The sequence below is a fragment of the Pelobates fuscus genome, chromosome 2 (assembly GCF_036172605.1).
Source record: "Pelobates fuscus isolate aPelFus1 chromosome 2, aPelFus1.pri, whole genome shotgun sequence".
Lineage (NCBI taxonomy): Eukaryota > Metazoa > Chordata > Amphibia > Anura > Pelobatidae > Pelobates > Pelobates fuscus.
Genome location: NC_086318.1, coordinates 4939312 through 4965557, shown reverse-complemented (window position 1 = coordinate 4965557; position 26246 = coordinate 4939312). Strand labels below are relative to the sequence as shown.

The 26246-nt window shown below is 49.1% G+C and overlaps 1 protein-coding gene across 4 annotated transcripts in view; it reads right to left on the bottom strand.

Moving 5' to 3' along the window:
• LOC134586387 (uridine-cytidine kinase-like 1) overlaps nt 1-22771 on the bottom strand; it is a 53385-nt gene extending 30614 nt beyond the window's left edge. For 2 of the 4 annotated variants that reach the window (XM_063441873.1, XM_063441872.1), the window contains exons 1-4: nt 22477-22771; nt 1934-2133; nt 1745-1851; nt 1025-1195 (exon numbers count right to left, since the gene is read on the bottom strand). In XM_063441873.1, the coding sequence (XP_063297943.1) occupies nt 1025-1195; nt 1745-1851; nt 1934-2133; nt 22477-22703 (705 nt within the window). In that variant the 5' untranslated portion in view covers nt 22704-22771. Of the gene's footprint in view, nt 1-1024; nt 1196-1744; nt 1852-1933; nt 2134-14039; nt 14264-22476 lie in introns of those variants that run through there. The other 2 variants (XM_063441874.1, XM_063441875.1) reach the window with 2 other exon arrangements.
• Between the last annotated feature and the right edge of the window lie 3475 nt (nt 22772-26246).

Sequence of the window (26246 nt, the reverse complement as noted above, 5' to 3'; positions counted from 1 at the left end):
CTCTTGACCTTAAATTCTCTGTTTAAGAACTCTGTGCGAATGATATAAAGAATGGAGTAGGGTACAACTGCTTGCATGCACACCGCGCATGTACACAGAGACACCGAATGATGTGCACACACACAGACATCGAATGATGTTGTGCACACACACAGACATCGAATGATGTTGTGCACACACACAGACATCGAATGATGTTGTGCACACACACAGACATCGAATGATGTTGTGCACACACACAGACATCGAATGATGTTGTGCACACACACAGACATCGAATGATGTTGTGCACACACACAGACATCGAATGATGTTGTGCACACACACAGACATCGAATGATGTTGTGCACACACACAGACATCGAATGATGTTGTGCACACACACAGACATCGAATGATGCTGCGCACACACACAGACACCGAATGATGCTGCGCACACACACAGACACCGAATGATGCTGCGCACAGACACCGAATTATGTTGCGCACACAGACACCGAATGTTGCGCACACAGACACCGAATTATGTTGCGCACACAGACACCGAATGATGTTGCGCACACAGACACCGAATGATGTTGCGCACACAGACACCGAATTATGTTGCGCACACACACACAGAATTATGTTGCGCACACACACACAGAATGATTTGGCACGCAGACACACAGACATCGAATAATGTTGTGCACACACACAGACACCGAATGATGCTGCGCGCACACACAGAGACACAGAATGATGCTGCGCACACACACAAGCACCGAATGATGCTGTGCGCACACTCACAGACACCGAATGCACCATGCAAACGCCATCGTTAGAACAGAATACAACAATACCAGTAAGAGCGACTGTGGAGTATCAATCAAATAATCTATCCCATGTCAGGCACTCAACACACATTACTTAAAAAAAAAGAATCAGGATTGCAGAGTTAAACAAGTACCAACATATACCAGAGTGCTGTACAGTCTTTACTGCTGGGGTGTCATGGTAGGTTACTTACATAGAGTGTACTTACCCATTCTTTCCTACGGCTGTGCGTGGTAAAATCATACACCGGCACTTTCACACTCTTCCCTTTCTTTAGTTTCCGAAGAACGTTTACCAGGAGATCAAAGTCAAACGCATCAGGATGATCAAAGTTATATTCATTCCTGGCAGCCAGTTCCTGCTCCTCCTTACTGAGGATCTAATCATAGACAGCATCACAATGGAAGTGTAAATAGACATAAGTGAGGTACAGGCAGTGATCACTAAATGCAAGACGGGATGAAGGGAGCAGCAACAGCTGGCAGTGGGATGGCCCTGGGGGGATGGGAAGGGGCAGTGGCCGGCAGTGAAGAAGCCCTGCGGGAAGTGGAAGGAGCTGTGATGGGAAGGAGCAGTGAGGAGGCCAATTTGGGATTGGAATGAGCTGTAACAGAGAGTGGAGAAGCCCATGGAGGATAGGAGAAAATGGTTGCAAACACCGGGAAGGCCCAATGGAAATACAGAGAGCAGTGATAGGCAGTTGGGAGGACCAGCGGAGTTGGAAGAGAGAGGTAGTAGACCGTGGGAAGGACTAGCGGAGATGAGAGTGGTGGTAGGCAGTGAGGAGGACCAGCAGAGATGGGAGAGAGCTAAGGTAGAATAAAGGGAGGACTAGCTAAGATATGAGAGAGTGGGGAGGAACAGAGGAGATGGGAGTAAGCAATGGTAGACAGTGGGAAGGACCAGATGAGATATGCAAGCTACACACCTTGTAGAAGCAGTCCATTGACAGAAGGACGACCCATGGAACGTCCAAAGCCTCAATAATCTTGTTAGCTACAGTGGTTTTCCCTGATGCACTCCCACCACATAAACCTGAAATGTGAATAATCACGCAGGTTGATACCACTACGTAGGCCAAGGGAAATTAACATTAATTTACATGACGTGGCTGTACCTATAACAAATGCCTCCTTGAACGGGGTTCCAGATTCATTGTACCATGGAGGGCGGCCAGCAGTATAAATAGTCCTCTTGCTGGTGCGTAGTAATGGTGGCTCAGTCTTGCTCTGACTGGTTGTCCGCTTGCGAGGGGACAATGAAGGAGTCAGGGGTAGGCGAGTAAGCAGAGTGTCCAATGAGTCCTCTCCACTATCACTGTGAACAGAGAAATATGTCAGGACACAAAAAAAAAAAAACAACTGGCAGTGTACACTGAGCTCCCCAGCACTGACTTACCCAGCAGACAGGACACACACACAGACACTGACTTACCCAGTGGACAGGACACACACACTGACTTACCCAGCGGACAGAAAAAACTAGTTACGGTGCACTCAGACTTGTAAAAATTCATAACTTAGAAGGCTACTATAAAACGCCTATCTAAGAATAAATATGGGGATTTAGTTCCACCATATGGCCATATGATGTTAAGCCCACCACTGCTTCAAAGTACCCCAATGTCAGTGGGTCCTATGCTAATTACAAAATGTGGGAGACAAATTAAATAGTACTTGTGCTAAAAACAAACTACAGTGTATTAAATTAATTTCTTTGTAAGAGCAAAGTGAGTATACAAATAGAGTGATAAAAGCAATTAAAAACAGTGTAACAACTAAACAATTAAAGTGTTGGTGCTTGAATAAGTATACTTATGTGGTGAAAGTAACCTCGCCACTGGTGTTTGGAGGGGCCTGTTTGCCAGCCTCCTGCCCTGCGACTATGGCCCTGGGATGTATTGCACTTTAAGGAACTGAGTTGGGGCTTATGGACTTATATTAAACTGTTTCTGGCCCTTTAACTGTGTTGTGCAAAGAATGGGTACGTTTGATATGGCACTTCGGATACAGCCGAAGTAGTCGAAGTGGCCGCCATTAGACAATCGAACACGTAGCGGCTGCCATTTTACTGCAGTCGAATGCGGTCAGCGGTGTGTGCCGTCAAATCCCTGGAACGGAAATCAGCCACACATTTGAACGAACACCGCTGACCTGTACCTTCCCCTACCCTTCGACACTGCAGATGGAGACTAAGTCCCATTCGAAGATTCAAACACACGTTCTAATGCGACTTTGTCCTCTTTTTCATGTGAAATAGACTGCCATTTGATTAACGACCACTGCGGAAGTTTAACCTCGTTTTACTTTGACACTTCGACAGAAGTCGAATTGCGTTCGACTATTCGAACGCCGACTTCGGATGGGACTTTGTTATTTTTCAAGGCAGAAATAGACCGACCGCACAGCCGGAATCTGTGGAACTGTTTTGGGCATGCAAACAGGCGTGCGGTCGGTCCAAAGAGACTTTTTCAATATCTCTGGAACCACTGAATCGATTTGTACGAATTTTTAATATGTTTGTCCCCAAGTTGTGTTGTTCATAAAAAATATAAGTTTTATTCCTGTGTGATAAAAAAATCATAATCATTGGAGTACTTTGAAGCAGTGGTGGGCTTAACATCATATGGCCATATGGTGGAACTAAATCCCCATATTTATTCTTAGATAGGCGTTTTATAGTAGCCTTCTTAGTTATGAATGTTTACAAAAACAAGTTATAGAAAGCGCAAATAAATATTGATCGTAACGTGGAATTTCTAAGCCGATGCTTCAATTTCAATTATCCACAAGAAAAATTAGTATATGTTGCTGCTAGATACAATAAACACCTTCCCAAGTTTTAAAACATCACACAAGACACAAAATAAGATAAAATCAGTATCAGTGCTTAGTTGATATACCCCTATTTTTCACATAGGGGTCAACAAGAAAAATATACTGAATAAAGAGTTCCAATTTCAGTCTTTCTGTGGGTATTTTCAAATGTCCGCAGGGATTGATGACTGCAACAATAATTGATACAGGAAATCTGTGTCTTTATACGTATCCAACCTTAAATAGAGAAGATACTAACAGAGCGTAATTTTGTTACAGTTTTATTTCCCATACGAAAATCCCCCAAATATCAGGTCATAAATACAATAAGTCAATATTGGAGAAAAAAGCCCTTCGAGAACTAGAAGAAAATGGCACAATTACAATAAAACCAGCTGACAAAGGGGGCGGCATAGTGGTAATTAAAGGACCACTCTAGTGCCAGGAAAACATACTCGTTTTCCTGGCACTAGAGTGCCCTGAGGGTGCCCCCACCCGGCTCTGGAAAGGGGAAAAGGGGTAAAACTTACCTTTTTCCAGCGCTGGGCGGGGAGATCTCTGCCTCCGATCCTCCTCCGTTCCGCCCCGTAGGCTGGCTGCGCGCGCATTCAGCCGGTCGCATAGGAAAGCATTTACAATGCTTTCCTATGGACGCTTGCATGCTCTCACTGTGATTTTCACTAGAGGATTGGGGGGAAGGCTTAACCCATTAATAAACATAGCAGTTTCTCTGAAACAAATGGGTTAACCCTAGCTGGACCTGGCACCCAGACCACTTCATTAAGCTGAAGTGGTCTGGGTGCCTAGACTGGTCCTTTAACACAAAAGACATGACATTAAATGTAACAGGATTTGAAATGACCAGAGTACCTATAAACGACTCAATAAGGATCCAACTATGGATTTCAGGAAATCCTTGCTCACATTATTAGAAAAGGTAAGGTTTATGGGGATTTTAACTAAAAAAGAACTTGATTTTGTTACGGTATTGTTACAGTATTACACAGCCTCCTGAAGGACCCATTATTTCGGGGATAGATTCTTTGACATCTAATCTTTCACAATATATAGATGTGTTGTTACAACCATTTGTTAAACTCTCGAAATCTTACCTTAAAGATAGTAGTGATCTCTTAAGAATAGTTCAAGAAATCACCTGGAAAAAAATGTCTTTGGCTGGTTACATGTGATGTGACCACATTATATACTATAATCCAACACGATTTAGGGTTACGAGCAACTAGACATACTTTGTATGAGAACCAGAGTTTAAGTATGGAACAGATAGAATTCCTATTGGAGTGTATAGACTTTATCCTGAAACACAATTTTTTTCTGGTATAAGGAGGACATTTTCCTACAGATAAATGGAATTGCTATGGGGACTAAGTTTGCGCCCAGCTATGCCAATATTTTTATGTCATATTGGGAAGACCTTTTTATTTGGCAAGGGCACCGCTGGGCAGCAAACCTAGTCCTGTACAAACGTTACATAGACTATTGTTTTTTTTATTTGGGATGGCACAGAGGCAGATTTGTTAGAATTTTTAGTATACCTTAACTAGAATAATTTTAACTTGTCTTTTACATATTCATATAGTGAAGAACAAGTGGAATTTTTAGATTTGGTTCTGTATGTAGAAAAGGAGATTTTAAAATCCAAAACTTTTTTTAAACCTGTAGATGTCAATAGTTTCATTTGGACATCCAGCTGCCATTTCCCTTCCTGTCTGCAAAGTGTCCCCTACAGTCAATTTTTAAGAATTAAGAAGAACTGCACAGAGGAAGGAGTGTATATAGACCAACTAAAGAAAGTGAAAGCCCAGTTTATAGAAAAAGAGTATGATTTGGATCTACTTGATAAGAGCATCAGAGAAAGTCTCAAATGTTTCTAGAATGGAAGTTTTGGCATCGAAAGAAAAAAATGAGGATAAGAATAATGAAAGGTTTTTGTCCCCTTATTGTCTATTTTAATGCCCAGACTAACTATATTAAGAAGGCAGTACTTTGAAACAAGACCAATTATTGACATCGATATTACCATCGAAACCTGAAATTATATTTGCATAGTTATATTAGGCTGTCTCCTGAGAAACATTTTTTAAATTCACATACAGTTTTTTTAAAATGTGGGTCATGTCGAATATGTAAATTAGTAGGTCCACCTTTTGGGGCTACTTTTGAATTTTCATCAACAGTCACGAAGAAGGAATATAAAATAAAGGAGTGCATAACCTGCAACTCCAAACAGATTATTTATTTATTGAGCTGCACTTGCGGCTTACAGTATGTGGGGCAAACTAAACGAATGCTAAAGACAAGATTGGAAGAACATGTGTATAATATTAACAGAAAATTTGAGAAACATTCGTGGTCAGAACATTTTAATACACATCACAATAGCAATCCAGCGTCCCTATCTTACTGTGAAATCCAGAATGTTAAAGTCCCATGGAGGGGGGGGGGGGACGACTTAATAAAGAATTTGATACATAGAGAAACGTACTGGATTTATACTTTGAAAACTCTGGCTCCATTTGGGATTAATGCTGAATTGGAAATGGCACATATTTTATAACCCAGCATAAGAAAAAGAAAAAAGAAGTTTGTTTTCGTTTTACTATACTGTATTTTTTATCATTACACTGTCTTATTCGTTTATTCTTATGTATTATCAAGATATGTGAAACACCCCCAGTCGGAAGTTTATATTCTAGCTCTTACAAAGAAATTAATTCAATACACTGTAGCTTGTGTTTAGCACCAGTACTATTTAATTTGTCTCCCACATTTTGTAATTAGCGTAGGACCCACTGACATTGGGGTACTTTGAAGCAGTGGTGGGCTTAACATCATATGGCCATATGGTGGAACTAAATCCCCATATTTATTCTCTTAGATAGGCGTTTTATAGTAGCCTTCTTAGTTATGAATGTTTACAAGTCTGAGTGCACCGTAACTATTTTTTTCTGTATGAATTTTGGTCACTGCGGCAGCACCTTTCTTGCATAATGCATCTTTCAGGTGTGCCCCCAATCTCTTCTCTTTACCCAGCGGACAGGACACACACACACAGACACTGACTTACCCAGCGGATAGGACACACAAACACAGACACTGACTTACCCAGTGGACAGGACACACACACAGACACTGACTTACCCAGCGGATAGGACACACACACACAGACACTGACTTACCCAGCGGACAGGACACACACACACAGACACTGACTTACCCAGCGGACAGGACACACACACACAGACACTGACTTACCCAGCGGACAGGACACACACACACAGACACTGACTTACCCAGCGGACAGGACACACACACACAGACACTGACTTACCCAGCGGACAGGACACACACACACAGACACTGACTTACCCAGCGGACAGGACACACACACACAGACACTGACTTACCCAGCGGACAGGACACACACACACAGACACTGACTTACCCAGCGGATAGGACACACAAACACAGACACTGACTTACCCAGCGGACAGGACACACACACACACACACACTGACTTACCCAGCGGACAGGGCACACACACACACACACTGACTTACCCAGCGGACAGGATACACACACACACTGACTTACCCAGCGAATAGGACACACAAACACAGACTTACCCAGCGGATAGGACACACAGACACTGACTTACCCAGCGGACAGGACACACACACACAGACACTGACTTACCCAGCGGACAGGACACACACACACACACACACTGACACTGACTTACCCAGCGGACAGGACACGGACACACATACACACACTGACTTACCCAGCGGATAGGACACACACACACACTGACTTACCCAGCGGACAGAACACACACACACACACTGACTTACCCAGCGGACAGAACACACACACACACACACACTGACTTACCCAGCGGACAGAACACACACACACTCACTTACCCAGCGGACAGGACACATAAATACATATATATATGGGCTCCCTTGCCTCCCCCATTATACATTAGGCTCATGTTGTCCCGCCATAATACATTAATCTCCCCTTGCTCTACCCCTTCCTCCCGTTATAAAATGTGCACCCTTGCCCCCTTATATAGATTGGGCGCACTTTGCACCCCCCTCTCCATTATACACAATATTCTCTTTCCTCTCCCCCAGTCCCATTATACACTAGACTCCTCTTTGCTCCCCCCCATTAAATACTGGACTCCTCTTTGCTCCCCCCCATTAAATACTGGGCTCCCTTTGCCCCCTCCCCATTATACATTGGGCTCCCTTTGCCCCCTCCCCATTATACATTGGGCTCCCTTTGCCCCCTCCCCATTATACATTGGGCTCCCTTTGCACCCTCCCCATTATACATTGGGTTCCCTATGCCCCCTCCCCATTATACAATGGGTCTCCCTTTGCCCTCCCATTACACATTGGGCTCCATTTGCCCCCGCCCTATTATACATTGGGTTCCCTATGCCCTCCCATTATACACTGGGCTCCCTTTGCCCCCTCCCCATTATACACTGGGTTCCCTATGCCCCCTCCCCATTATACATTGGGTCTCCCTTTGCCCTCCCATTACACATTGGGCTCCATTTGCCCCCTCCCCATTATACATTGGGTTCCCTATGCCGTCCCATTATACACTGGGCTCCCTTTGCCCCCTCCCCATTATACCTTGGGCTCCCTAAGCCCCCTCCCCATTATACATTGGGTTCCCCGTGCCCTCCCATTATACAGTGGGCTCCCTTTGCCCCCTTCTCATTATACATTGGGCTCCCTTTGCCCTCTCCCCATTATAAATTGGGCATCCTTTGCCCTCACCCCATTATACATTGGGCACCCTTTGCCCCCACCCCATTATACATTGGGTTCCCTATGCCCTCCCCATTATACATTGGGCTCCCTTCATTATATATTGTGATAGCTCTGGCACCCCTCCCAATGTACCCCAGGCTCCCTTCAGTATATATTGTGTTAGCTCTGGCACCTCCCCCATCCCCCCCCCTCCATGAACCCCAGGCTCCCTTCATTATATATTGTGATAGCTCTGGCATCACCCCAATGTACCCCAGGCTCCCTTCATTATATATTGTGATGGCTCTGGCACCCCCACCCCCCCTCCCTTCATTATATATTGTGATGGCTCTGGCACCCTCCCCCCCCCCCCCCCCAATGTACCCCAGGCTCCTTTCATTATATATTGTGATAGCTCTGGCACCCCCCAATGTACCCCAGGCTCCCTTCATTATATATTGTGATAGCTCTGGCACCCCCCAATGTACCCCAGGCTCCTTTTATTATATATTGTGTTAGCTCTGGCACCCCCCCAATGTACCCCAGGTTCCCTTCATTATATATTGTGATAGCCCTGGCACCCCCCCCCCCAATGTACCCCAGGATCCCTTCATTATATATTGTGATAGCCCTGGCACCACCCCAATGTACCCCCGGCTCCCTTCATTATATATTGTGATAGCCCTGGAACCCCCCAATGTACCCCAGGCTCCCTTTATTATATATTGTGATAGCTCTGCCACCCCCCTTCCCTTCCACCCCCGAATGTACCCCAGGCTCCCTTCAGTATCTATTGTGATAGCTCTGGCACACTCCAATGTAGCCCAGGCTCCCTTCATTATCTATTGTGATAGCTCTGGCACACTCCAATGTACCCCAGGTTCCCTTCATTATATATTGTGATAGCCCTAGCACCCCCCAATGTACCCCAGGCTCCCTTCATTATACATTGTGATAGCTCTGGAACCCCCCCAATGTACCCCAGACTCCCTTCATTATATATTGTGATAGCTCTGGAACCCCCCCAATGTACCCCAGACTCCCTTCATTATATATTGTGATAGCTCTGGAACCCCCCCAATGTACCCCAGACTCCCTTCATTATATATTGTGATAGCTCTGGAACCCCCCCCCCCCAATGTACCCCAGACTCCCTTCATTATATATTGTGATAGCTCTGGAACCCCCCCAATGTACCCCAGACTCCCTTCATTATATATTGTGATAGCTCTGGCACCGTTCCCCCCCCCCCCCCCCCCCAACGTACCCCAGGCTCCCTTTATTATATATTGTGATAGCTCTGGCACCCCCCAATGTACCCCAGACTCCCTTCATTATATATTGTGATAGCTCAGGCACCCCCCCCCCCCCAATGTACCCCAGGCTCCCTTCATTATATATTGTGATAGCTCTGGCACCCCCCCGCCACCTCCCTTCCACCCCCCAATGTACCCCAGACTCCCTTCATTATATATTGTGATAGCTCTGGCATCGTGCCCCCCCCCAATCTACCCCAGGCTCCCTTCATTATATATTGTGATAGCTCTGGCACCCCCCACTGTACCCCAGGCTCCCTTCATTATATATTGTGATAGCGCTGGCACCCCCCAATGTACCCCAGGCTCCCTTCATTATATATTGTGATAGCTCTGGCACCCCCCAATGTACCCCAGGCTCCCCTCATTATATATTGTGATAGCTCTGGCACCCCCCCCTCCCTTCATTGTATATTGTGATAGCTCTGGCACCCCCCCAATGTACCCCAGGCTCCCTTCATTATATATTGTGATAGCTCTGGCACCCACCAATGTACCCCAGGCTCCCCTCATTATATATTGTGATAGCTCTGGCACCCCCCCCCTCCCTTCATTATATATTGTGATAGCTCTGGCACCCCCCCCCCCCTCCCTTCATTTTATATTGTGATAGCTCTGGCACCCCCCCAATGTACCCCAGGCTCCCTTCATTATATATTGTGATAGCTCTGGAACCCCCCCCCCCCCCCAATGTAACCCAGACTCCCTTCATTATATATTGTGATAGCTCTGGCACCCCACCCCCCTCCCTTCATTATATATTGTGATAGCTCTGGAACCCCCCCCAATGTACCCCAGGTTCCCTTCATTATATATTGTGATAGCTCTGACACCACCCCAATGTACCCCAGGCTCCCTTCATTATACATTGTGATAGCTCTGGAACCCCCCCAATGTACCCCAGGCTCCCTTCATTATACATTGTGATAGCTATGGAACCCCCCCAATGTACACCAGGCTCCCTTCATTATTTATTGTGATAGCTCTGGAACCCCCCCAATGTACCCCAGGTTCCCTTCATTATATATTGTGATAGCTCTGACACCACCCCAATGTACCCCAGGCTCCCTTCATTATACATTGTGATAGCTCTGGAACCCCCCCAATGTACCCCAGGCTCCCTTCATTATACATTGTGATAGCTATGGAACCCCCCCAATGTACACCAGGCTCCTTTCATTATATATTGTGATAGCTCTGGAACCCCCCCAATGTACCCCAGGCTCCTTTCATTATTTATTGTGATAGCTCTGGCACCCCCCAATGTACCCCAGGCTCCTTTCATTATTTATTGTGATAGCTCTGGCACCCCCCAATGTACCCCAGGCTCCTTTCATTATATATTGTGATAGCTCTGGCACCCCCCAATGTACCCCAGGCTCCCTTCATTATATATTGTGATAGCTCTGGCACCCCCAATGTACCCCAGGCTCCCTTCATTATTTATTGTGATAGCTCTGGCACCCCCCAATGTACCTCAGACTCCTTTCATTATATATTGTGATAGCTCTGGCACCCCCCCAATGTACCCCAGGCTCCCTTCATTATATATTGTGATAGCTCTGGAACCCCCCCCCCCCCCCCAATGTACCCCAGACTCCCTTCATTATATATTGTGATAGCTCTGGAACCCCCCCCCAATGTACCCCAGGCTCCCTTCATTATACATTGTGATAGCTATGGAACCCCCCCAATGTACCCCAGGCTCCCTTCATTATATATTGTGATAGCTCTGGAACCCCCCCAATGTACCCCAGGCTCCCTTCCTTATATATTGTGATAGCTCTGGCACCCCCCAATGTACCCCAGGCTCCCTTCATTATACATTGTGATAGCTCTGGCACACTCCAATGTACCCCAGGCTCCCTTCATTATCTATTGTGATAGCTCTGGCACACTCCAATGTACCCCAGGTTCCCTTCATTATATATTGTGATAGCTCTGGAACCCCCCCAATGTACCCCAGACTCCCTTCATTATATATTGTGATAGCCCTGGCACCCCCCCAATGTACCCCAGACTCCCTTCATTATTTATTGTGATAGCTCTGGAACCCCCCCCAATGTACCCCAGGTTCCCTTCATTATATATTGTGATAGCTCTGACACCACCCCAATGTACCCCAGGCTCCCTTCATTATACATTGTGATAGCTCTGGAACCCCCCCAATGTACCCCAGGCTCCCTTCATTATACATTGTGATAGCTATGGAACCCCCCCAATGTACACCAGGCTCCCTTCATTATATATTGTGATAGCTCTGGAACCCCCCCAATGTACCCCAGGCTCCCTTCATTATTTATTGTGATAGCTCTGGCACCCCCCAATGTACCCCAGGCTCCTTTCATTATATATTGTGATAGCTCTGGCACCCCCCAATGTACCCCAGGCTCCCTTCATTATATATTGTGATAGCTCTGGCACCCCCAATGTACCCCAGGCTCCCTTCATTATTTATTGTGATAGCTCTGGCACCCCCCAATGTACCCCAGACTCCTTTCATTATATATTGTGATAGCTCTGGCACCCCCCCAATGTACCCCAGGCTCCCTTCATTATACATTGTGATAGCTCTGGAACCCCCCCCCCCAATGTACCCCAGGCTCCCTTCATTATATATTGTGATAGCTCTGGAACCCCCCCCCCCCCAATGTACCCCAGGCTCCCTTCATTATACATTGTGATAGCTATGGAACCCCCCCAATGTACCCCAGGCTCCCTTCATTATATATTGTGATAGCTCTGGAACCCCCCCAATGTACCCCAGGCTCCCTTCCTTATATATTGTGATAGCTCTGGCACCCCCCAATGTACCCCAGGCTCCCTTCATTATACATTGTGATAGCTCTGGCACACTCCAATGTACCCCAGGCTCCCTTCATTATCTATTGTGATAGCTCTGGCACACTCCAATGTACCCCAGGTTCCCTTCATTATATATTGTGATAGCTCTGGAACCCCCCCCAATGTACCCCAGACTCCCTTCATTATATATTGTGATAGCCCTGGCACCCCCCCAATGTACCCCAGACTCCCTTCATTATTTATTGTGATAGCTCTGGCACCCCCCCCCCCCCCCCCCTCCCTTCCACCCCCCAATGTACCCCAGACTCCCTTCATTATATATTGTGATAGCTCTGGCATCATGCCCCCCCCCCCCCAATCTACCCCAGGCTCCCTTCATTATACATTGTGATAGCTCTGGAACCCCCCCCAATGTACCCCAGGCTCCCTTCATTATATATTGTGATAGCTCTGGAACCCCCCCCCCAATGTACCCCAGGCTCCCTTCATTATACATTGTGATAGCTATGGAACCCCCCCAATGTACCCCAGGCTCCCTTCATTATATATTGTGATAGCTCTGGAACCCCCCCAATGTACCCCAGGCTCCCTTCATTATACATTGTGATAGCTCTGGAACCCCCTCAATGTACCCCAGGCTCCCTTCATTATACATTGTGATAGCTCTGGAACCCCCCCAATGTACCCCAGGCTCCCTTCATTATACATTGTGATAGCTCTGGAACCCCCCCAATGTACCCCAGGCTCCCTTCATTATACATTGTGATAGCTCTGGAACCCCCCAATGTACCCCAGGCTCCCTTCATTATACATTGTGATAGCTCTGGAACCCCCCCAATGTACCCCAGGCTCCCTTCATTATATATTGTGATAGCTCTGGAACCCCCCCAATGTACCCCAGGCTCCCTTCATTATATATTGTGATAGCTCTGGAACCCCCCCCCAATGTACCCCAGGCTCCTTTCATTATATATTGTGTTAGCTCTGGCACCTCCCACCCCCCCCCCCCCCCCCCCCCAACGTACCCCAGGCTCCTTTCATTATATATTGTGATAGCCCTGGCACCCCCCAATGTACCCCAGGCTCCCTTCATTATATATTGTGATAGCTCTGGCACCCCCCCAATGTACCCCAGGCTCCCTTCATTATATATTGTGATAGCTCTGCCTCCCCCCCCCCCCCCCCCGCCAATGTACCCCAGGCTCCTTTCATTATATATTGTGATAGCTCTGGCACACTCCAATGTACCCCAGGCTCCCTTCATTATAAATTGTGATAGCTCTGGCACCCCCCCCCCCAATGTACCCCAGGCTCCCTTTGCACTTCTCCCATCATTACAGTGTCTCCCTATTCTCACTGCCTCCTCATAACACCCTTAGCACCTTCTGTCCCTCCCCAGCACCGGTTCTGGATATGCTTTCCTGGTACTCCCTACTGCCTTTATTCCTGCAATACCTCCCAGTCCTATAATCTGTGGGGTTAAAAATACCTGGAATGGGGGAAGAAGCTGGAACAGCCTGATATAACTGCCCCAAAAAAACAGTCCGCACCTGTGGGATTCATGCTGGATACACAGTGTTGGAGCACAACCTCTGATCACTCAGACCAGCACTCAATGTAACGCTGCCATGGACTCTGTATAAACAAAGCTACGAGAGACGCACTGCCAAAAATAGGCAAGACTCAACATGCAGCTGCCAGATAAAAATAGGAATGAGAACGTAATACAGAGGCTCCCACATTCATAGTGTGTAATAATCAGAAAACCGAGATACTGCCAGGGTGTGTATTATACAACAATGTGTTATATGGAGTATTCTGCACATTGTGTGACAACTGTAACCGGGAGTGTCCCTTTAATAATATAAACCCACCCATTATAACTAACTGTAACCTAACCTACACAGTGCATCTAACGTGTGTGGCAGCCTGGAGTGTCCCTTTAATAATATAAACCCACCCAGTATAACTAACTGTAACCTAACCTACACAGTGCATCTAACGTGTGTGGGAGCCTGGAGTGTCCCTTTAATAATATAAACCCACCCAGTATAACTAACTGTAACCTAACCTACACAGTGCACCTAACATGTGTGGGAGCCTGGAGTGTCCCTTTCATAATATAAACCCACCCAGTATAACTAACTGTAACCTAACCTACACAGTGCACCTAACGTGTGTGGGAGCCTGGAGTGTCCCTTTAATAATATAAACCCACCCAGTATAACTGTAACCTAACCTACACAGTGCATCTAACGTGTGTGGGAGCCTGGAGTATCCCTTTAATAATATAAACCCACCCAGTATAACTAACTGTAACCTAACCTACACAGTGCATCTAACGTGTGTAGGAGCCTGGAGTGTCCCTTTAATAATATAAACCCACCCAGTATAACTAACTGTAACCTAACCTACACAGTGCACCTAACGTGTGTGGGAGCCTGGAGTGTCCCTTTAATAATATAAACCCACCCAGTATAACTAACTGTAACCTAACCTACACAGTGCATCTAACGTGTGTGGGAGCCTGGAGTGTCCCTTTAATAATATAAACCCACCCAGTATAACTAACTGTAACCTAACCTACACAGTGCATCTAACGTGTGTGGGAGCCTGGAGTGTCCCTTTAATAATATAAACCCACCCAGTATAACGAACTGTAACCTAACCTACACAGTGCATCTAACGTGTGTGGGAGCCTGGAGTGTCCCTTTAATAATATAAACCCACCCAGTATAACGAACTGTAACCTAACCTACACAGTGCATCTAACGTGTGTGGGAGCCTGGATTGCCCCTTTAATAATATAAACCCACCCAGTATAACTAACTGTAACCAAACCTACCCAGTGCACCTAACGTGTGTGGGAGCCTGGAGTGTCCCTTTAATAATATAAACCCACCCAGTATATCTAACTGTAACCTAACCTACACAGTGCACCTAACATGTGTGGGAGCCTGGAGTGTCCCTTTAATAATATAAACCCACCCAGTATAACTAACTGTAACCTAACCTACACAGTGCATCTAACGTGTGTGGGAGCCTGGAGTGTCCCTTTAATAATATAAACCCACCCAGTATAACTAACTGTAACCTAACCTACACAGTGCAACTAACGTGTGTGGGAGCCTGGAGTGTCCCTTTAATAATATAAACCCACCCAGTATAACTAACTGTAACCTAACCTACACAGTGCATCTAACGTGTGTGGGAGCCTGGAGTGTCCCTTTAATAATATAAACCCACCCAGTATAACTAACTGTAACCTAACCTACACAGTGCAACTAACGTGTGTGGGAGCCTGGAGTGTCCCTTTAATAATATAAACCCACCCATTATAACTAACTGTAACCTAACCTACACAGTGCAACTAACGTGTGTGGGAGCCTGGAGTGTCCCTTTAATAATATAAACCCACCCAGTATAACTAACTGTAACCTAACCTACACAGTGCACCTAACGTATGTGGGAACCTGGAGTGTCCCTTTAATAATATAAACCCACCCAGTATAACTAACTGTAACCTAACCTACACAGTGCATCTAACGTGTGTGGGAGCCCGGAGTGTCCCTTTAATAATATTAACCCACTCAGTATAACTAACTGTAACCTAACCTACACAGTGCATCTAACGTGTGTGGGAGCCTGGAGTGTCCCTTTAATAATATAAACCCACCCAGTATAACTATAACCTAACCTACACAGTGCATCTAACGTGTGTGGGAGCCTGGAGTGTCCCTTTAATAATATAAACACACCCAGTATAACTAACTGTAACCTAACCTACACAGTGCATCTAACGTGTGTGGGAGCCTGGAGTGTCCCTTTAATAATATAAACACACCGAGTATAACTAACTGTAACCTAACCTACACAGTGCACCTAACGTGTGGGAACCTGGAGTGTCCCTTTAATAATATAAACCCACCCAGTATAACTAACTGTAATCTAACCTACACAGTGCATCTAACGTGTGTGGGAGCCTGGAGTGTCCCTTTAATAATATAAACCCACCCAGTATAACTAACTGTAACCTAACCTACACAGTGCATCTAACGTGTGTGGGAGCCTGGAGTGTCCCTTTAATAATATAAACCCACCCAGTATAACTAACTGTAACCTAACCTACACAGTGCATCTAACGTGTGTGGGAGCCTGGAGTGTCCCTTTAATAATATAAACCCACCCAGTATAACTAACTGTAACCTAACCTACACAGTGCATCTAACGTGTGTGGGAGCCTGGAGTGTCCCTTTAATAATATAAACCCACCCAGTATAACTAACTGTAACCTAACCTACACAGTGCATCTAACGTGTGTGGGAGCCTGGAGTGTCCCTTTAATAATATAAACCCACCCAGTACAACTAACTGTAACCTAACCTACACAGTGCATCTAACGTGTGTGGGAGCCTGGAGTGTCCCTTTAATAATATAAACCCACCCAGTATAACTGTAACCTAACCTACACAGTGCATCTAACGTGTGTGGGAGCCTGGAGTGTCCCTTTAATAATATAAACCCACCCAGTATAACTAACTGTAACCTAACCTACACAGTGCACTTAACGTGTGTGTGAGCCTGGAGTGTCCCTTTAATAATATAAACCAACCCAGTATAACTAACTGTAACCTAACCTACACAGTGCACCTAACGTGTGGGAGCCGGAGTGTCCCTTTAATAATATAAACCCACCCAGTATAACTAACTGTAACCTAACCTACACAGTGCATCTAACGTGTGTGGGAGCCTGGAGTGTCCCTTTAATAATATAAACCCACCCAGTATAACTAACTGTAACCTAACCTACACAGTGCACCTAACGTGTGTGGGAGCCTGGAGTGTCCCTTTAATAATATAAACCCACCCAGTATAACTAACTGTAACCTAACCTACACAGTGCACCTAACGTGTGTGGGAGCCTGGAGTGTCCCTTTAATAATATAAACCCACCCAGTATAACTAACTGTAACCTAACCTACACAGTGCACCTAACGTGTGTGGGAGCCTGGAGTGTCCCTTTAATAATATAAACCCACCCAGTATAACTAACTGTAACCTAACCTACACAGTGCACTTAACGTGTGTGTGAGCCTGGAGTGTCCCTTTAATAATATAAACCAACCCAGTATAACTAACTGTAACCTAACCTACACAGTGCACCTAACGTGTGGGAGCCGGAGTGTCCCTTTAATAATATAAACCCACCCAGTATAACTAACTGTAACCTAACCTACACAGTGCATCTAACGTGTGTGGGAGCCTGGAGTGTCCCTTTAATAATATAAACCCACCCAGTATAACTAACTGTAACCTAACCTACACAGTGCATCTAACGTGTGTGGGAGCCTGGAGTGTCCCTTTAATAATATAAACCCACCCAGTATAACTAACTGTAACCTAACCTACACAGTGCACCTAACGTGTGGGAGCCTGGAGTGTCACTTTAATAATATAAACCCACCCAGTATAACTAACTGTAACCTAACCTACACACTGCATCTAACGTGTGTGGGAGCCTGGAGTGTCCCTTTAATAATATAAACCCACCCAGTATAACTAACTGTAACCTAACCTACACAGTGCACCTAACGTGTGGGAGCCTGGAGTGTCCCTTTAATAATATAAACCCACCCAGTATAACTAACTGTAACCTAACCTACACAGTGCACCTAACGTGTGGGAGCCTGGAGTGTCACTTTAATAATATAAACCCACCCAGTATAACTAACTGTAACCTAACCTACACAGTGCACCTAACGTGTGTGGGAACCTGGAGTGTCCCTTTAATAATATAAACCCACCCAGTATAACTAACTGTAACCTAACCTACACAGTGCATCTAACGTGTGTGGGAGCCTGGAGTGTCCCTTTAATAATATAAACCCACCCAGTATAACTAACTGTAACCTAACCTACACAGTGCACCTAACATGTGTGGGAGCCTGGAGTGTCCCTTTAATAATATAAACCCACCCAGTATAACTAACTGTAACCTAACCTACACAGTGCATCTAACGTGTGCGGGAGCCTGGAGTGTCCCTTTAATAATATAAACCCTCCCAGTATAACTAACTGTAACCTAACCTACACAGTGCACCTAACGTGTGTGGGAGCCTGGAGTGTCCCTTTTATAATATAAACCCACCCAGTATAACTAACTGTAACCTACACAGTGCATCTAACGTGTGTGGGAGCCTGGAGAGTCCCTTTAATAATATAAACCCACCCAGTATAACGAACTGTAACCTAACCTACACAGTGCACCTAACGTGTGTGGGAACCTGGAATGTCCCTTTAATAATATAAACCCACCCAGTATAACTAACTGTAACCTAACCTACACAGTGCATCTAACGTGTGTGGGAGCCTGGGGTGTCCCTTTAATGATATAAACCCACTTGGATACCGAACCCCCAGTTTATCCAGGGGCCCTCCCACTCAGATACCGAACCCCCAGTTTATCCGGGGGCCCTCCCACTCAGATACCGAACCCCCAGTTTATCCGGGGGCCCTCCCACACGGATACCGAACCCCCAGTTTATCCGGGGGCCCTCCCACACGGATACCGAACCCCCAGTTTATCCGGGGGCCCTCCCACACGGATACCGAACCCCCAGTTTATCCAGGGGCCCTACCACTCGGATACCGAACCCCCAGTTCATCCAGGGGCCCTCCCACACAGATACCGAACCCCCAGTTTATCCAGGGGCCCTCCCACACAGATACCGAACCCCCAGTTCATCCAGGGGCCCTCCCACTCGGATACCGAACCCCCAGTTCATCCAGGGGCCCTCCCACTCGGATACCGAATCCCCAGTTTATCCAGGGGCCCTCCCACTCGGATGCCGAACCCCCAGTTTATCCAGGGGCCCTCCCACTCGGATACCGAACCCCCAGTTTATCCAGGGGCCCTCCCACTCGGATACCGAACCCCCAGTTTATCCAGGGGCCCTCCCACACGGATACCGAACCCCCAGTTTATCCAGGGGCCCTCCCACTCGGATACCGAACCCCCAGTTTATCCAGGGGCCCTCCCACTCGGATACCGAACCCCCAGTTTATCCAGGGGCCCTCCCACACGGATACCGAACCCCCAGTTTATCCAGGGGCCCTCCCACACGGATACCGAACCCCCAGTTTATCCAGGGGCCCTCCCACACGGATACCGAACCCCCAGTTTATCCAGGGGCCCTCCCACTCGGATACCGAACCCCCAGTTTATCCAGGGGCCCTCCCACTCGGATACCGAACCCCCAGTTTATCCAGGGGCCCTCCCACTCGGATACCGAACCCCCAGTTTATCCAGGGGCCCTCCCACTCGGATACCGAACCCCCAGTTTATCCAGGGGCCCTCCCACTCGGATACCGAACCCCCAGTTTATCCAGGGGCCCTCCCACTCGGATACCGAACCCCCAGTTTATCCAGGGGCCCTCCCACTCGGATACCGAACCCCCAGTTTATCCAGGGGCCCTCCCACTCGGATACCGAACCACCAGTTTATCCAGGGGCCCTCCCACACAGATACCGAACCCCCAGTTTATCCAAGGGCCCTCCCACACAGATACCGAACCCCCAGTTTATCCAGGGGCCCTCCCACTCGGATACCGAACCCCCAGTTTATCCAGTGGCCCTCCCACACAGATACCGAACCCCCAGTTTATCCAGGGGCCCTCCCACTCGGATACCGAACCCCCAGTTTATCCAGGGGCCCTCCCACTCGGATACCGAACCCCCAGTTTATCCAGGGGCCCTCCCACACAGATACCGAACCCCCAGTTTATCCCGGGGCCCTCCCACACAGATACCGAACCCCCAGTTTATCCAGGGGCCCTCCCACACAGATACCGAACCCCCAGTTTATCCAGGGGCCCTCCCACACAGATACCGAACCCCCAGTTTATCCAGGGGCCCTCCCACACAGATACCGAACCCCCAGTTTATCCAGGGGCCCTCCCACTCGGATACCGAACCCCCAGTTTATCCAGGGGCCCTCCCACACGGATACCGAACCCCCAGTTTATCCAGGGGCCCTCCCACTCGGATACCGAACCCCCAGTTTATCCAGGGGCCCTCCCACACAGATACCGAACCCCCAGTTTATCCAGGGGCCCTCCCACACAGATACCGAACCCCCAGTTTATCCAGGGGCCCTCCCACACGGATACCGAACCCCCAGTTTATCCAGGGGCCCTCCCACTCGGATACCGAACCCCCAGTTTATCCAGGGGCCCTCCCACACAGATACCGAACCCCCAGTTTATCCAGGGGCCCTCCCACTCGGATACCGAACCCCCAGTTTATCCAGGGGCCCTCCCACTCGGATACCGAAACCCCAGTTTATCCAGGGGCCCTCCCACTCGGATACCGAACCCCCAGTTTATCCAGGGGCCCTCCCACTCGGATACCGAACCCCCAGTTTATCCAGGGGCCCTCCCACACAGATACCGAACCCCCAGTTTATCCAGGGCCCTCCCACTCGGATACCGAACCCCCAGTTTATCCAGGGCCCCTCCCACACAGATACCGAACCCCCAGTTTATCCAGGGGCCCTCCCACTCGGATACCGAACCCCCAGTTTATCCAGGGGCCCTCCCACTCGGATACCGAACCCCCAGTTTATCCAGGGCCCTCCCACTCGGATACCGAACCCCCAGTTTATCCAGGGCCCCTCCCACACAGATACCGAACCCCCAGTTTATCCCGGGGCCCTCCCACACAGATACCGAACCCCCAGTTTATCCAGGGCCCCTCCCACACAGATACCGAACCCCCAGTTTATCCCGGGGCCCTCCCACACAGATACCGAACCCCCAGTTTATCCAGGGCCCCTCCCACACAGATACCGAACCCCCAGTTTATCCCGGGGCCCTCCCACACAGATACCGAACCCCCAGTTTATCCAGGGTCCTCCCACTTGGATACCGAACCCCCAGTTTATCCAGGGCCCCTCCCACACAGATACCGAACCCCCAGTTTATCCAGGGGCCCTCCCACTCGGATACCGAACCCCCAGTTTATCCAGGGGCCCTCCCACTCGGATACCGAACCCCCAGTTTATCCAGGGGCCCTCCCACTCGGATACCGAACCCCCAGTTTATCCAGGGCCCCTCCCACACAGATACCGAACCCCCAGTTTATCCAGGGGCCCTCCCACTCGGATACCGAACCCCCAGTTTATCCAGGGGCCCGCCCAATTGGATACCGAACCCCCAGTTTATCCAGGGGCCCTCCCACTCGGATACCGAACCCCCAGTTTATCCAGGGCCCTCCCACTCGGATACCGAACCCCCAGTTTATCCAGGGCCCCTCCCACACAGATACCGAACCCCCAGTTTATCCCGGGGCCCTCCCACACAGATACCGAACCCCCAGTTTATCCAGGGCCCTCCCACTCGGATACCGAACCCCCAGTTTATCCAGGGCCCCTCCCACACAGATACCGAACCCCCAGTTTATCCAGGGGCCCTCCCACTCGGATACCGAACCCCCAGTTTATCCAGGGGCCCTCCCACTCGGATACCGAACCCCCAGTTTATCCAGGGGCCCTCCCACTCGGATACCGAACCCCCAGTTTATCCAGGGGCCCTCCCACACAGATACCGAACCCCCAGTTTATCCAGGGCCCTCCCACTCGGATACCGAACCCCCAGTTTATCCAGGGGCCCTCCCACACAGATACCGAACCCCCAGTTTATCCAGGGGCCCTCCCACACAGATACCGAACCCCCAGTTTATCCAGGGGCCCTCCCACACAGATACCGAACCCCCAGTTTATCCAGGGGCCCTCCCACTCGGATACCGAACCCCCAGTTTATCCAGGGGCCCTCCCACTCGGATACCGAACCCCCAGTTTATCCAGGGGCCCCTGACAGACAGTGTGTGACGTCAGAGGCCATGCTGGGGGTGATGACGTCACTCTGACCTGTGTGACCTCACTCTGCCCGGCTCCCCGTCCTGGGCTCGCGGTTGGTGGGCGGACTTTGTGTCCAGAGCTGCCGGCTCCATCCCCGGCTCCCCGCTGCACCGCTCTGCCCCGGTCTCCCCGTCCATTCTGACAGAGTGCCCCCCGCACGGCATGCCGGGACACCGAGTCCGGAGACTGACTGCTGCCAGGACAAATGGGAGGGAAAGAACTACCAATCCCGGCATACACCGCGCCCTAACACAGCGCCAGCTCCATGCCGCACGGCATGCCGGGACACCGAGTGCGGAGACTGACTGCTGCTAGGACAAATGGGAGGGAAAGAACTACCAATCCCGGCATACACCGCGCCTTAACACAGCGCCAGTTCCTGGAAGGTAAGTAACACAGCCAGTAACACAGCGAGGTTCTGGAAGGTGAGTAACACAGCCAGGTCCTGGAAGGTAAGTAACACAGCCAGGTCCAGGAAGGTAAGTAACACAGCCAGGTCCTGGAAGGTAAGTAACACAGCCAGGTCCTGGAAGGGAACACAGCCAGGCCCTGGAAGGTAAGTAACACAGCCAGGTCCTGGAAGGTAGGTAACACAGCCAGGTCCTGAAAGGGAACACAGCCAGGTCCTGGAAGGTAAGTAACACAGCCAGGTCCTGGAAGGTAGGTAACACAGCCAGGTCCTGGAAGGGAACACAGCCAGGTCCTGGAAGGTAGGTAACACAGCCAGGTCCTGGAAGGTAGGTAACACAGCCAGGTCCTGGAAGGTAAGTAACACAGCCAGGTCCTGGAAGGTAAGTAACACAGCCAGGTCCTGGAAGGTAACTAACACAACGAGGTCCTGGAAGGTAAGTAAAACAGCAATGTTCTGGAAGGTAAGTAACACAGCCACGTCCTGGAAGGCCAGTAACACAGCCAGGCCCTGGAAGGTAACTAACACAGCCAGGTCCTGGAAGGTAAGTATTACAGCCAGGTCCAGGAAGGTAAGTATTACAGCCAGGTCCAGGAAGGTAAGTAACACAGCCAGGTCCTGGAAGGGAACACAGCCAGGCCCTGGAAGGTAAGTAACACAGCCAGGTCCTGGAAGGTAGGTAACACAGCCAGGTCCTGGAAGGTAGGTAACACAGCCAGTAACACAGCGAGGTTCTGGAAGGTGAGTAACACAGCCAGGTCCTGGAAGGTAAGTAACACAGCCAGGTCCAGGAAGGTAAGTAACACAGCCAGGTCCTGGAAGGTAAGTAACACAGCCAGGTCCTGGAAGGGAACACAGCCAGGCCCTGGAAGGTAAGTAACACAGCCAGGTCCTGGAAGGTAGGTAACACAGCCAGGTCCTGAAAGGGAACACAGCCAGGTCCTGGAAGGTAAGTAACACAGCCAGGTCCTGGAAGGTAAGTAACACAGCCAGGTTCTGGAAGGTAACTAACACAACGAGGTCCTGGAAGGTAAGTAAAACAGCAATGTTCTGGAAGGTAAGTAACACAGCCAGGTCCTGGAAGGCCAGTAACACAGCCAGGTCCTGGAAGGTGAGTAACACAGCCAGGCCCTGGAAGGTAACTAACACAGCCAGGTCCTGGAAGGTAAGTATTACAGCCAGGTCCAGGAAGGTAAGTAACACAGCCAGGTCCAGGAAGGTAAGTAACACAGCCAGGTCCTGGAAGGGTACACAGCCAGGCCCTGGAAGGTAAGTAACACAGCCAGGTCCTGGAAGGTAAGTAACACAGCCAGGTCCTGGAAGGGAACACAGCCAGGCCCTGGAAGGTAAGTAACACAGCCAGGTCCTGGAAGGTAGGTAACACAGCCAGGTCCTGAAAGGGAACACAGCCAGGTCCTGGAAGGTAAGTAACACAGCCAGGTCCTGGAAGGTAGGTAACACAGCCAGGTCCTGGAAGGGAACACAGCCAGGTCCTGGAAGGTAGGTAACACAGCCAGGTCCTGGAAGGTAGGTAACACAGCCAGGTCCTGGAAGGTAAGTAACACAGCCAGGTCCTGGAAGGTAAGTAACACAGCCAGGTCCTGGAAGGTAACTAACACAACGAGGTCCTGGAAGGTAAGTAAAACAGCAATGTTCTGGAAGGTAAGTAACACAGCCACGTCCTGGAAGGCCAGTAACACAGCCAGGCCCTGGAAGGTAACTAACACAGCCAGGTCCTGGAAGGTAAGTATTACAGCCAGGTCCAGGAAGGTAAGTATTACAGCCAGGTCCAGGAAGGTAAGTAACACAGCCAGGTCCTGGAAGGGAACACAGCCAGGCCCTGGAAGGTAAGTAACACAGCCAGGTCCTGGAAGGTAGGTAACACAGCCAGGTCCTGGAAGGTAGGTAACACAGCCAGTAACACAGCGAGGTTCTGGAAGGTGAGTAACACAGCCAGGTCCTGGAAGGTAAGTAACACAGCCAGGTCCAGGAAGGTAAGTAACACAGCCAGGTCCTGGAAGGTAAGTAACACAGCCAGGTCCTGGAAGGGAACACAGCCAGGCCCTGGAAGGTAAGTAACACAGCCAGGTCCTGGAAGGTAGGTAACACAGCCAGGTCCTGAAAGGGAACACAGCCAGGTCCTGGAAGGTAAGTAACACAGCCAGGTCCTGGAAGGTAAGTAACACAGCCAGGTTCTGGAAGGTAACTAACACAACGAGGTCCTGGAAGGTAAGTAAAACAGCAATGTTCTGGAAGGTAAGTAACACAGCCAGGTCCTGGAAGGCCAGTAACACAGCCAGGTCCTGGAAGGTGAGTAACACAGCCAGGCCCTGGAAGGTAACTAACACAGCCAGGTCCTGGAAGGTAAGTATTACAGCCAGGTCCAGGAAGGTAAGTAACACAGCCAGGTCCAGGAAGGTAAGTAACACAGCCAGGTCCTGGAAGGGTACACAGCCAGGCCCTGGAAGGTAAGTAACACAGCCAGGTCCTGGAAGGTAAGTAACACAGCCAGGTCCTGGAAGGGAACACAGCCAGGCCCTGGAAGGTAAGTAACACAGCCAGGTCCTGGAAGGTAGGTAACACAGCCAGGTCCTGAAAGGGAACACAGCCAGGTCCTGGAAGGTAAGTAACACAGCCAGGTCCTGGAAGGTAGGTAACACAGCCAGGTCCTGGAAGGGAACACAGCCAGGTCCTGGAAGGTAGGTAACACAGCCAGGTCCTGGAAGGTAGGTAACACAGCCAGGTCCTGGAAGGTAAGTAACACAGCCAGGTCCTGGAAGGTAAGTAACACAGCCAGGTCCTGGAAGGTAACTAACACAACGAGGTCCTGGAAGGTAAGTAAAACAGCAATGTTCTGGAAGGTAAGTAACACAGCCACGTCCTGGAAGGCCAGTAACACAGCCAGGCCCTGGAAGGTAACTAACACAGCCAGGTCCTGGAAGGTAAGTATTACAGCCAGGTCCAGGAAGGTAAGTATTACAGCCAGGTCCAGGAAGGTAAGTAACACAGCCAGGTCCTGGAAGGGAACACAGCCAGGCCCTGGAAGGTAAGTAACACAGCCAGGTCCTGGAAGGTAGGTAACACAGCCAGGTCCTGGAAGGTAGGTAACACAGCCAGTAACACAGCGAGGTTCTGGAAGGTGAGTAACACAGCCAGGTCCTGGAAGGTAAGTAACACAGCCAGGTCCAGGAAGGTAAGTAACACAGCCAGGTCCTGGAAGGTAAGTAACACAGCCAGGTCCTGGAAGGGAACACAGCCAGGCCCTGGAAGGTAAGTAACACAGCCAGGTCCTGGAAGGTAGGTAACACAGCCAGGTCCTGAAAGGGAACACAGCCAGGTCCTGGAAGGTAAGTAACACAGCCAGGTCCTG